This window comes from Aspergillus undulatus (genome assembly GCF_047715775.1).
Source record: "Aspergillus undulatus strain CBS 261.88 unplaced genomic scaffold BDV17scaffold_97, whole genome shotgun sequence".
NCBI lineage: Eukaryota > Fungi > Ascomycota > Eurotiomycetes > Eurotiales > Aspergillaceae > Aspergillus > Aspergillus undulatus.
Genome location: NW_027396701.1, coordinates 49,313 through 60,028, shown reverse-complemented (window position 1 = coordinate 60,028; position 10,716 = coordinate 49,313). Strand labels below are relative to the sequence as shown.

At 47.0% G+C, this 10,716-nt stretch overlaps 4 protein-coding genes across 4 annotated transcripts; 3 read left to right on the top strand and 1 right to left on the bottom strand.

Annotated features, from left to right (window-relative positions):
- Positions 1 to 372: 372 nt before the first annotated feature.
- Positions 373 to 1,956, bottom strand: BDV17DRAFT_277624 (sterol desaturase family protein). The gene is made up of 4 exons (XM_073759449.1): positions 1,694 to 1,956; positions 1,375 to 1,621; positions 1,228 to 1,313; positions 373 to 1,163 (listed from the first exon to the last, which is right to left on the bottom strand). The coding sequence occupies exons 1-4, from the start codon at positions 1,702 to 1,704 to the stop codon at positions 599 to 601; spliced, it is 909 nt and encodes a 302-aa protein (XP_073610111.1). The 5' UTR covers positions 1,705 to 1,956; the 3' UTR covers positions 373 to 598.
- Positions 1,957 to 3,088: 1,132 nt separating this feature from the next.
- Positions 3,089 to 5,400, top strand: BDV17DRAFT_277613 (NCA2 family protein). Its single transcript, XM_073759448.1, has 3 exons — positions 3,089 to 4,742; positions 4,795 to 4,920; positions 4,975 to 5,400. Exons 1-3 carry the CDS (start codon positions 3,637 to 3,639, stop codon positions 5,213 to 5,215), a joined length of 1,473 nt encoding a protein of 490 aa, XP_073610110.1. The 5' UTR covers positions 3,089 to 3,636; the 3' UTR covers positions 5,216 to 5,400.
- A 340-nt stretch (positions 5,401 to 5,740) lies between these two features.
- On the top strand, positions 5,741 to 7,558 carry srgA (Rab family GTPase srgA). Its single transcript, XM_073759447.1, has 4 exons — positions 5,741 to 5,966; positions 6,024 to 6,234; positions 6,290 to 6,557; positions 6,619 to 7,558. Exons 2-4 carry the CDS (start codon positions 6,205 to 6,207, stop codon positions 6,939 to 6,941), a joined length of 621 nt encoding a protein of 206 aa, XP_073610109.1. The 5' UTR covers positions 5,741 to 5,966; positions 6,024 to 6,204; the 3' UTR covers positions 6,942 to 7,558.
- Positions 7,559 to 7,619: 61 nt separating this feature from the next.
- Positions 7,620 to 10,683, top strand: BDV17DRAFT_277599 (putative AAA family ATPase). Its single transcript, XM_073759446.1, has 3 exons — positions 7,620 to 7,726; positions 7,789 to 9,565; positions 9,617 to 10,683. Exons 2-3 carry the CDS (start codon positions 8,021 to 8,023, stop codon positions 10,346 to 10,348), a joined length of 2,277 nt encoding a protein of 758 aa, XP_073610108.1. The 5' UTR covers positions 7,620 to 7,726; positions 7,789 to 8,020; the 3' UTR covers positions 10,349 to 10,683.
- Positions 10,684 to 10,716: the final 33 nt, after the last annotated feature.

Below are 10,716 nucleotides of genomic sequence, written 5' to 3'. Positions count from 1 at the left end.
GATATTAATCTTATTCTACCCTTTATATTATAGTAGTCCTGTTTAACTAACCCTTTAATAACTTATATCTTATATCAGCTTCCCGTTCTACCTGTTACTTTGTCATCGCGAGTTCTTCAAAAAATAACAACTAATAGTAGGACTTGAGGACAGGGTCGTCTAACAATTAATTTATCTAATAATTCCACCTCATCCTTATGATAAACTAGATAAAGATAATATTATTCCTGATCTTTTATTATACTTACCTTGTAAAGGTAGATTAGCGAATAGGGTTACCAGCTCCATCATCTATTAAGATCTTGCTTCGCGCATCTAACACTAATGTATCTAACAGCAGATGCATAGTTAATGTAGATTAGACCCCAAAAATTTGAATAAAATTCAGTGTCATTTATTATATTATACTTATTAACAGTTTTGTGATACGAAGAGAACCATGGCTGTCAGAACCACGAATTGACTTGCATGACAAGCATGCGTCAAGACCAAGAGGCAGGGCATCAGATATGCCCGCACCAACGCCACCCACCCTCGACATCACACACGCGCCAAATTATAGATCTATCCAAATCAAGTCTTCGAACAAGGCATAAAATCATTGCATCTTCTTGGAACCGCTGCCTGCCTTGTGCTCCCTCCTACGCTGAATCGCCTCTGGACTATACTCCGTATCCAGCACATAATCCCACCACCTGAAGCTGCTCGAGTAATTTCCAACAAACTTTTCGTGGTGAAGATCATGATGGTCTGCACCAGCCCAGAAAGGGAGAAAGTGGTGCAAGCTCCAAGGAAATTCGTACCCGCTGTGTGCATCAATCGCCTGGAACAACCGAAGCACAATCCAAACATACATCGTGAAGATGTGGAGATCGCCAGTCGCCGCGCACCAAAGAATTGGGCAGCCAACAGTACCAAAACCAAGGATCATCACCTCAATCGGTGATGCATATTCGGCTGCCATGCCGAATGGAGCGGAGTATTGATGGTGGATCTTGTGGATAGCTTTATAGAGAGGGCCCCAGTGAAGAGCACGGTGGGAAAAATAATGCCATGTGTCCTCCATGACGAAGAAGATGGCAATCTGGTAGGCCATGGTCCAGATTGAAGGGAATGGAACAGACGTAGAAAGGCCGAAAAATTGGGCCATTGGGTGAAAAAGCCTGATAGCAGCATTATAATATTAGAACAAATCCATCAACCTTCGAGCATGCAAAAGCGACTGACCATATTTGCGGCAATTCTACCGTGAAATGACTCAAAAGAACGAACTTGGCGCAGTCCCACTGCTCTCGTAACGAGGGAATCTTGCTCTGATCGAGAGTTGAATTAGTGACACAAATTGCCATTTGAGCGCAAATATAAGGCCCTTACACTTTGAATTTTGTAGTTATTAAAAAAACCAAGCGTATCGATGAGGATCCAGGGAAGAGACCGTCCGAAATACACAAGTTCGTGCATGACGAAAGACATGATACCCGTAGCTAGGACATCATTCTGCATCCAAGCGTACCAAGCTGCCCAAAGGCGCTCCGCGATGTTCAGGTGTGAGCTATGGCCAGAGATGTCATTGTAATGCCCCCAGTAGGTTTCCGGACTAGTCGGCGGAAACGTTGAGTTCCTACTCTGATTAGTTCCTGAAGGTTGTAGAATCACGCCCAGAACATGGACAGGGCAGAGAAATGTCACTTACATGAGGTCCATGGCAGAGACCGTGCTTGCCCCTTTAACTCTCAAGGTGATTGAGGTAGGCAATGATGACTGCTTGTATGTTGTAGAGAGCTTCAAGAGTGTTGTGTGAACGGTACAGCGAAGTTTGAGAATCTAAAGAGTTGAAGAAAAAGTAAAGGGGGACAAGAAAGCAGTAGGGTTGGCGTTATTATTCTTCTAGGGAGCTGCTTAACAAATAAATTTGGACACCGCGTGATTTTTGAGACCTGGGTTCCGAGTGGCGCGACCAGGCACCGGTCGGTTCGACAATTTCCCCTTTGTTCCTTGGAGCCGCTGCTGCTTAGCTGCTGGCCGCTGGCACCACCGCCGAGCCGATCAGGGCCGATGGCTGCGCTCCACATGGGCGCAACCCTTTCCTTCTTGGTCCATTCTCATTCGGCGGAAATGATAGACGCCTTTCCAATCCAAGTCATGATGATATGATCATCTGCATCGATTGTTCCATAATTATCTAGATAGTCTACTCTCCATAACCGAGTCCTGAAGCAGGGCAGAGGCGTGCCTGCTATCTTTACATTGAAATACGGTCTGGACACTGAAGCCGTTGTAACTGGCGCAACGTTTGTGGACTATCAGGTTAGCATAAATGCCGAGGGCATTACATTATTGATAGAAAGTGCTTGCCGTACTGCAGCTTGACCATGTATACTATAGATGCATAGGTACTCTGACGTTGCGAAATTATTCATCAGCGGCGTGTGCCCTGAACTATGCTGCATGGCTTGTGGGTTCACTACTCAATTCTGTGGAGGAAGCGATCAACTTACTCCAGCCATCGGTATGGCGATTTCGCAGGAGTTCCCAGACTACTCCATAGAGAGTTGGCAAGTCCGAAGGATTGACGATGGGATACTTTGGCGACCTTGGACTTCTGGCCAACCCGGAGCTTGGTATTACAGAGCAGTAGTATGTCTCTTGTTGCTATCGCAGCGTTATCTTCTATCGTGACATGGAATTATTTGTTCTGGCAGCTCAAGCTCTTTTGTGGCTGCAGTCTATGCAAAGCCAGCATTCACCCTTACTTATTTTGGGAACGGGATAAATGTTGCTGGTCTGAATATGCCGTATGTGCCGTACTCTCATAATGCTTCCAGAGACCTTTCCCAGATCCGCAGCCCGTATCCAAATCTTTCTGGGATACCGCCGGTTGTCCTTGGTTTAACAAGCTTGGAAGGCGATACTAATAGGTGATGTCATAATACCAATCGAAAAGCCTGGAGAGATGCTACCGTCAAGTACCACGAATGTCAAGGGCATGTCAGTCTATCCACAATTTGGAGATAGACGCCAGATGCTTCCATGCGCGAGACAACTATTCCGACCAATCTACTGATTTAGTCTAATTTCTCAGGCTAGGAAAATAATGTCGGTGCTACAAAGGTAAATCTTGGTTTGAATTGACTGATCGAAACATATTACTAATTTCATGATGCATACCATAGTAAATTCTATCGCATCGAGACACAGCTAGGGAGCCTCCATCAGCGCATCAACAACACGATCGATTCCAACTCCCGCGACCGCAATGGGCACATTGACCACCCTCTTGACCATCTGACTACCCTCGAGAGTATAGTCGACCAGCTCTCCATTGGTTCCAGAAACGGTAGCACCTTGCATATCGATAGACTTGTTGACGTGATCACCAAGTCGCGCGACCATGTTCGCGCTGTTGCTGAACCTTCTCTGGCATCGGATGCTTCCACCAGTCATCTGAATGATCTTGCGTGGCTGGTAAACGCCAAAGCGTCCATACATACGCTGTCTGCGGCATTGAAGGTATTTTCTGAAAACGTCCTTCTGCTCGACGAAGAAATAAACTATTGGGAGGGCATTCTAGGGTACGACTGGAGCATCGGTATATATGCCTTGCAGACATCCCCGTTCAGGGCATGGAGAAGATGGATGGAATCTGGCGCCAATGACGGCCATGCGTTCACATCCAGACGTACGGCGAATGATCTCACCTTTGGTGCTAGCTCAGCCCCAAGCGCATGGCCGCGGTACTACACTTTGGTTCAACGATATATGTCTACTACACACTCGCTCGCTGGGCTTGGGATATTACCTTCTCTGAGCCGCTTGAAGCTGGAGGTACAGAGTAAAAGGAAGAAACTCAAAGCCATGAGGGATTATAATGCTAGCGCTGTTGGACTTCTCATTGAAGAATGTTTCTCGTTCGAAGTGGACCTTCACGCCGTTGATAACAGCAGAAGTCTTACCAATTGTGACCTGTGTCAAAGAGTACGGGCCAATGTCAGCCTCCTGAAAGTGATACTAGGAAATGCCGGAGTCGATAATGCGACACTGGAGCATGCAACAATCTTTATTGGATCAGGCGATAACGCATTACGTGGGACAGAACATGTTACTGATGTCGACCCATCTGATCCTCAAGGTATCATCCAGGAACTGGTCCACATTCTTACGGATCTTCTCCCCAGATATAAGCAAATCTCGGTGGAGGGAATAAGTGCTTTCGGACGCCCTTCTCCGGCAGTTCGTTATTGGTTACCACTTTCATTCGCATTGGTTTCAGCCACCACATCGTTAAAGATCGCGAGGAATGTCGGCCCTGCTCTAATCGAGTCAATCTCTAACTTCGGCAACACTGCCCTTGACTTTTGGAAAAATTGGGTTGTTGAGCCGATGTGGAAACTTGTTCGAACAATACGCCACGATGAAGCCAGCGAAATTGCTCTGATGAGCAAGAATAGTCTGGAGGCCGATCGAGCTAGCCTTGAAAGAATGGTTGTTGATTTTGTGCTCGACCGTGGCGAGCAGAGTCACTCTACTTCGTCTGCTGATATAATCGTAGACAAAGTTAGGGAGGGAGATTTAACGCCAGTGTTGAGGGCTTACGAGAAGGACTTGCGGAGTCCCTTCCTGGGCACGGTCCGAGGCGATCTGGTGCGCGCTCTCTTGATTCAAATCCAAAAGACAAAGGTAGATGTCGAGGTAGCAATGAATGGTATCGACGCCCTACTTAGAAGCCAGGAGCTAGTTTTTGGGTATGCCCGCCCGCTCTCCCTCAGACAAAGCACGAGACTTAATGTATCGCAGTTTCGTTGGCCTGACACCTGGGCTCCTCATATCATATGCCTCTATACGTTGGTTTTTTGGACTTATTGGCAACAGAAGAGGCTTTAGATTGGGCAGGAGACAGGATGTTCTGAGATATGCTCTGCGGTAAGGAAGTGAGCCCGTCAGATGTGACAATCAGGCCTCGCTAACAGTCATAAGCAAAATCCACTGCATCCTATCAAAATCAAGCCTTACTGAAGAAGGGCGTCTTGATTATCGGAATCATGGCCTGCTGATATGCAATGCTGAGGTTCTCCTTGGCAAGGCTCGAACTATGCTTAAAGGCGAAGATCTTCGTGCCTTTCGGGAGGATACCAGCGATCTAATTGACGAGGATCGAGTCGACAAACAGCTTCAGATCATTGAAAGGATGGCCTGGACCTATTCAAAGTGGATGTGATAACAATTCCTATCGTCGATCTCTCCCATACAAACTGAAATGTTCGTACTGTCCTCGGCGTTGCAGCGTGGCTCAAGTAAGGCTACCTAGCGCTTTTTCTTATGTGTCTCTATATTTGATCTCTCTGTCAGCCGTATCATTAATCTGTAACCATTCTACTGTATGTCCACCTCGCTTGATTCTCGGCGAGGATATAGCAATAAGGTAGAGCAGTTGAGAGTTGTGCTTTGGTTCCTGGCACTCCTTTGCGCCTCCTGCAAAATGAGGTAAGAAAGCGTGTTCTCCTACTAGCCAGTCAACTTGGCTGCATTTGAGCTCTCGAGAAACATGTTTGTGAGTTCAGTTATCTACTCCATTATTACAGTCAAGTCTGGGGAGTATAATATTGTGTTAAGAGTTCAATCGTCGTGATATCGGCCACTATTACTATTACGGAAACTTTACCCCATTCAGAGTTGCGTAGTATTACGAGCGTATTACGGAGTACCGCTGCCATCCCTAGCTAACACAACTCAACTCATCAACCATACATTCCCCCTCGACACCAATCAACCGGCACTCCTTGTCGCTAGCAGGAGAAGAAGCTTCAGCCGTACTTCTAGAAACCAGTTGACTACGTGTTTTTCCATTTCATGTGCTGACATTCCTACGCTCAACACTCGTTATCTTGAATCGGAGGTAGCGCATCCTTGCCCTCCCCCCCTTGGCGCCCCCATTATCCCGCGAACGATCGGCCACTTCCATCTTCTCCGTGAGCTGCAACGCTTGCTTTTTTTGTGTGCAAGTGTTCATTGGACTAATTAAATAGCGTATACATACACGAAACGTCACGGCGAAGCAATAATAGGAACACGAGCGACGCGGAAAGGAGGAGAAGTGGTCTCAAAAGTCTCAAACCGCCATACTCCTCAGCAGAGTGTAGAGTCATCTACTCCCAGACCTACAATTGTTGGCATTCAATACATACCACCAGGAGAGATATTCTCACCATGGCCGGCACTAGGAACTATGACTTTCTGGTAAGTACTATTGAGTCGACTAGCAAAAGACCTCGCTCAAACCATCTTGCCACAGATCAAATTGCTCTTGATCGGAGATTCCGGTGTGGGAAAATCGTGCTGCCTTTTGCGCTTTAGCGAGGATTCGTTTACGCCATCATTTATCACCACTATTGGCATCGATTTTAAGATTCGCACCATCGAATTGGATGGTAAACGGGTGAAGCTTCAAATATGGGACACGGCAGGGCAGGAGCGATTCAGAACAATCACGACAGCTTATTACAGAGGAGCGATGGGTATTCTTCTGGTATATGATGTCACAGACGAGCGCTCATTTCAGAGTAAGCGTTACCTTGTCTGTATCCTGCCACCTACCGTCGCTAAATCCATTGAATTCTCTAGACATCCGGACGTGGTTCTCAAACGTTGAACAGCATGCCAGCGAAGGCGTACACAAAATACTTATTGGAAACAAATGTGACTGGGAGGAGAAGAGAGCAGTGACAACGGAGCAGGGCCAGCAGCTTGCGGACGAATTGGGAATACCTTTCCTCGAAGTGTCGGCAAAAAACAACATCAACATCGAGAAAGCTTTCTACAATCTCGCCTCTGATATCAAAAAGGGAATGGACACATCAAAATCCGAACAGACTGGCTCGCAGGGAGTTAGCATAGACAACCAAGGTTCGGGTTTGAGCGGTAATACCGGAGGAAAGTGTTGTTGAATTATTTGTCGTGCCATTGCCAGTCTTGTGTCCCTTTTCTAGTCAATTTTGACAGTCCCAATTCCCGGCTGGTGGCCTTGCGAGCCATCCGTCATGTCTTGCTGCGTGATCAACACGATGTTGCTATCTTTCAATCAGCCTTTGCCGCTTGGGCCTATTATATGTGTATGCTTATAACTGTTCGAAGATTACCATTATCGTTCCATCGCTCTGAATATTTTCCTGGTGGCGTTATCAATTTATCATGAGTTACCAACGACAAGCCGCAGTTCCATATGATGGTTTACCTTATAGTGCCCGCTACCTACCGTACTCAGTATGGACTTGTAGGATCACAACGCATTCAGTAGGTGACTCCATAACCCAGCTTGTCGAATCTCCTGTCCCGATACTTCCCAGACCAGGGTTACATGTAGGCTTACCCGGAAAAGATTTTGGCTTGTAGAGGGCATTTGAATGCCCACAGGCATATGCAAACTGATTCTTGTAGCTGACACTGGTTCCATTCAAACATTGGTACTCCATACTCGTACCTAGTATCTAGATAGTAAGGTGACCCCGCTTGAGCAGCCAGGAAGTACCTTACTCAAGACCAACTAGTCTACATTAGGACTAGCCACGTAGCAACTACACTAATAGCGATACGCGATAAAATAATAATAGTGGACCGTTACTCCTAAAATACTCGCGGTACACTTGCAATCAGATTCCCCGCCATGACAATCATTTTTCTTCGTGGTTTATTTCCCAGAGATAGGAACAAAAATGTGGGGTTAACAGCAAAGGAAAGTTTAAGTGCACATCCTATGTAGTTCATACCCTTTGCTGACTGACAACTCCTGCACAGTGGTCATCAATGTGTTTGAATCCACCACAAATATTGTCTCCCATCGATAAGCTGTACGTACCTACATGTTATGGATTCTGCAGAACTGTACGAACAGAAAATTTCTAAAAGGCATCCATTAGCCAACCTTCGGAAGATGAACACGGGCCGATGAACAAAGAACACATTCTACCTTGAGATCCCAGTGAGCACGCTAAACTTCCTTCTCCGGACTCGTGAGCGCATTTTCAACATGCCGGACAACCGCGAATTCACCATACGGCCTATGCCAAAACAAGTAAGGAATGACCACCGAGATGCCTTCCGAGTATATTTGTCAACCACGTCGTTGGCAACCCTCAAACTCAGGGCTGGCGACATCTGTCGAATTTTACTTCCCGGCGGATCATCCAAGCAAGCCATAGCATGGAATTCGGTCGAGAGCATCGGGAAGTCGACCGCACAAACATCAAGGATTCTCCAAGACTGTTACGGAATCAATCTCGGCGATCAGGTTTCCATCACTAGGGTGGATGAAGCCTTGCCGGAAATTGAGACCATTGCTCTGGCCGACTGCTCGGATCCCGAGAGGATCCAGAGGTATGGGCCGATTACCCTCCCAGACAAGAAACACTGGGCATGGGCTTTGGAGTTTCCTCTCTCAAAATGTGAGGCTTTGGCTGTCGGTCTGATATTTGATTTGGAGCTCAAAGGCGAAAGAAGGAGCTTCAAGATCGTAAATATCCGTGCAGCGGCGCAGAATCAAGACAGTACATTATTTCGGTTGACTGAAGCCTCCACGGTCTTGATTGACGAAGTTCAGGGAAGTACCGAGGAGGATTACAATTATCATCTTGAAGTCCTTTCGCTTGGACTTGGAGGGATGAGCCGCCAGATTCAGGTTCTCAATGAGAATCTCGCTGATTTCGACTCCGACTCAGACAAGCTCATAATGCCGCTGTTCTATGAACATAGCCGAGGTATCCTTCTGTATGGCCCCAAAGGCACTGGGAAAACAACCCTTCTGGGCCAGATTCGACAGGCCGGATGGCGAAGAACGTTTGATCTCGGCCCCTCAGTCCTGAACAAAACTGCTGGTGATGGTGAGACTAGGTTGCGCAATATTTTCCAAGAAGCAGTTCGCTATCAACCTAGCGTGGTGATTATGGATCAACTTGAATTCATCGCACCCAAGAAAGCATCGCTGGACTCGCACTCTTTAGCACCAATCTTGTGCGAATGCATGGATGCTGCGAAATCAGCTCGCGTTCTAGTAATTGGTGCTACTCGTCACCCAAATGACGTTGACGATGCTCTACGAACCCCTCACCGATTAGCAAATGAAATTGAGCTGCAGATTCCCACGGCGCGTGATCGATCTGAAATATTGTCGGCCCTGTGTGGAGGCCCGTCTTCCGTCCTGAGTGAGACTCTGCTTGAGCTCATAGCGGAGAAAACACATGGTTATGTTGGGGCTGATTTGTTTGCGTTATTGCAACTTGTGTGCCGTAAAGCACGACAAAGGCAGCTGAATGACCTCGGAATCAACCGCCAACGTCCAGGCCATACAACCACAGACAGTACAATATCGAAAGATTTTCAAGGACTACGTTTGGACGGAGAGCCAGTCACGGGTCTAGTGATTGAGGAGGGCGATGTTCTTTCGGCACTTCAGGAGACTCGACCAACTGCAATGAGAGAAGTATTCCTAGAAACGCCGAAAGTAAGGTGGTCGGATATTGGAGGGCAACATGAAATCAAAAGACGACTGCAAAAAGCTGTCGAACGACCGCTCAAGGTGAGCTTTCCGAGTCCAGCAGAGTTTGTAACTTGAAAACTGACAAGTTAGTTTCCCGAACGAATGAAAAGGTTGAACGTTAAGAGCAAAAAGGGCATTCTTCTTTATGGGCCCCCGGGATGCTCCAAGACTCTGACGGTCAAAGCCTTGGCTACCGAAGCAGGCTTGAATTTCATGGCTGTCAAGGGTGCAGAGATCCTTAGCATGTATGTTGGTGAGTCGGAGAGGGCTTTGCGTGAAATTTTCAGAAAAGCACGATCTGCTAGGCCTAGTATCATTTTCTTTGATGAGATCGATGCCATTGCCTCGAGACGTGGAAGTACGTCTCAAGGCGGTGTCAACGTGCTTACAACGCTACTTAACGAGATGGACGGCATTGAGGAATTAAAGAGCGTTCTGGTCGTTGCTGCGACGAATAAACCCGAAGTGCTTGATCCGGCATTGATGCGTCCAGGGCGTCTGGACAACATACTTTACATTGGCCCTCCCGATCTGGAGGCGCGGAAGGAGATTCTCAACATCTGGTTTCGCAAGTCAGTGGTTCATCCTGAAGTACAGGTGGAGGAGTTGGCCTGGAAAACAGAGGGCTATACTGGTGCAGAAATGGTGAGCATCTGCGAGACTGCTGGAGACGCTGCGCTGGACGAAGAGGATGAAAGTGGTCAGGAACAGGATGTGCGCTGGAAACACTTTGAGTATGCTCTTGGACAAGTCAAAAGGCAAATCACGGAGGACGTTATCCGTGAATATGAGCTGTGGAGGGACTCTGTGGATCCCAATTGAAGTGTCACAGTTGATTCCTCGTATACTCTGATGTACAGTACATGCGTTGCATGAATTCAAATGGGCATTAAGCCCTGTATATGAGTTCATGCAGAGGGCAGATTTCTTGTGGAAAATAACGCTCACAGTTGTTATTGCTCGTCTGCAAATCACCTGCAACCCTGCCTGGGTATTGGAAATTGTAGCTGTACGTACAGCAGACTACATATCTACATCATAGTAATATTTAGAGGGTGGGTCTGGTGTATGGAGTCCCAAATGAATCTAACCTCTTAGAGTTAGTCTATAACTTAGCTACAGCCTCCTGCTCCAACAAGTAACTAATCTGTTAGCACCTTGAGTTCAGGTTCCCTTCTCTTCACTACAAG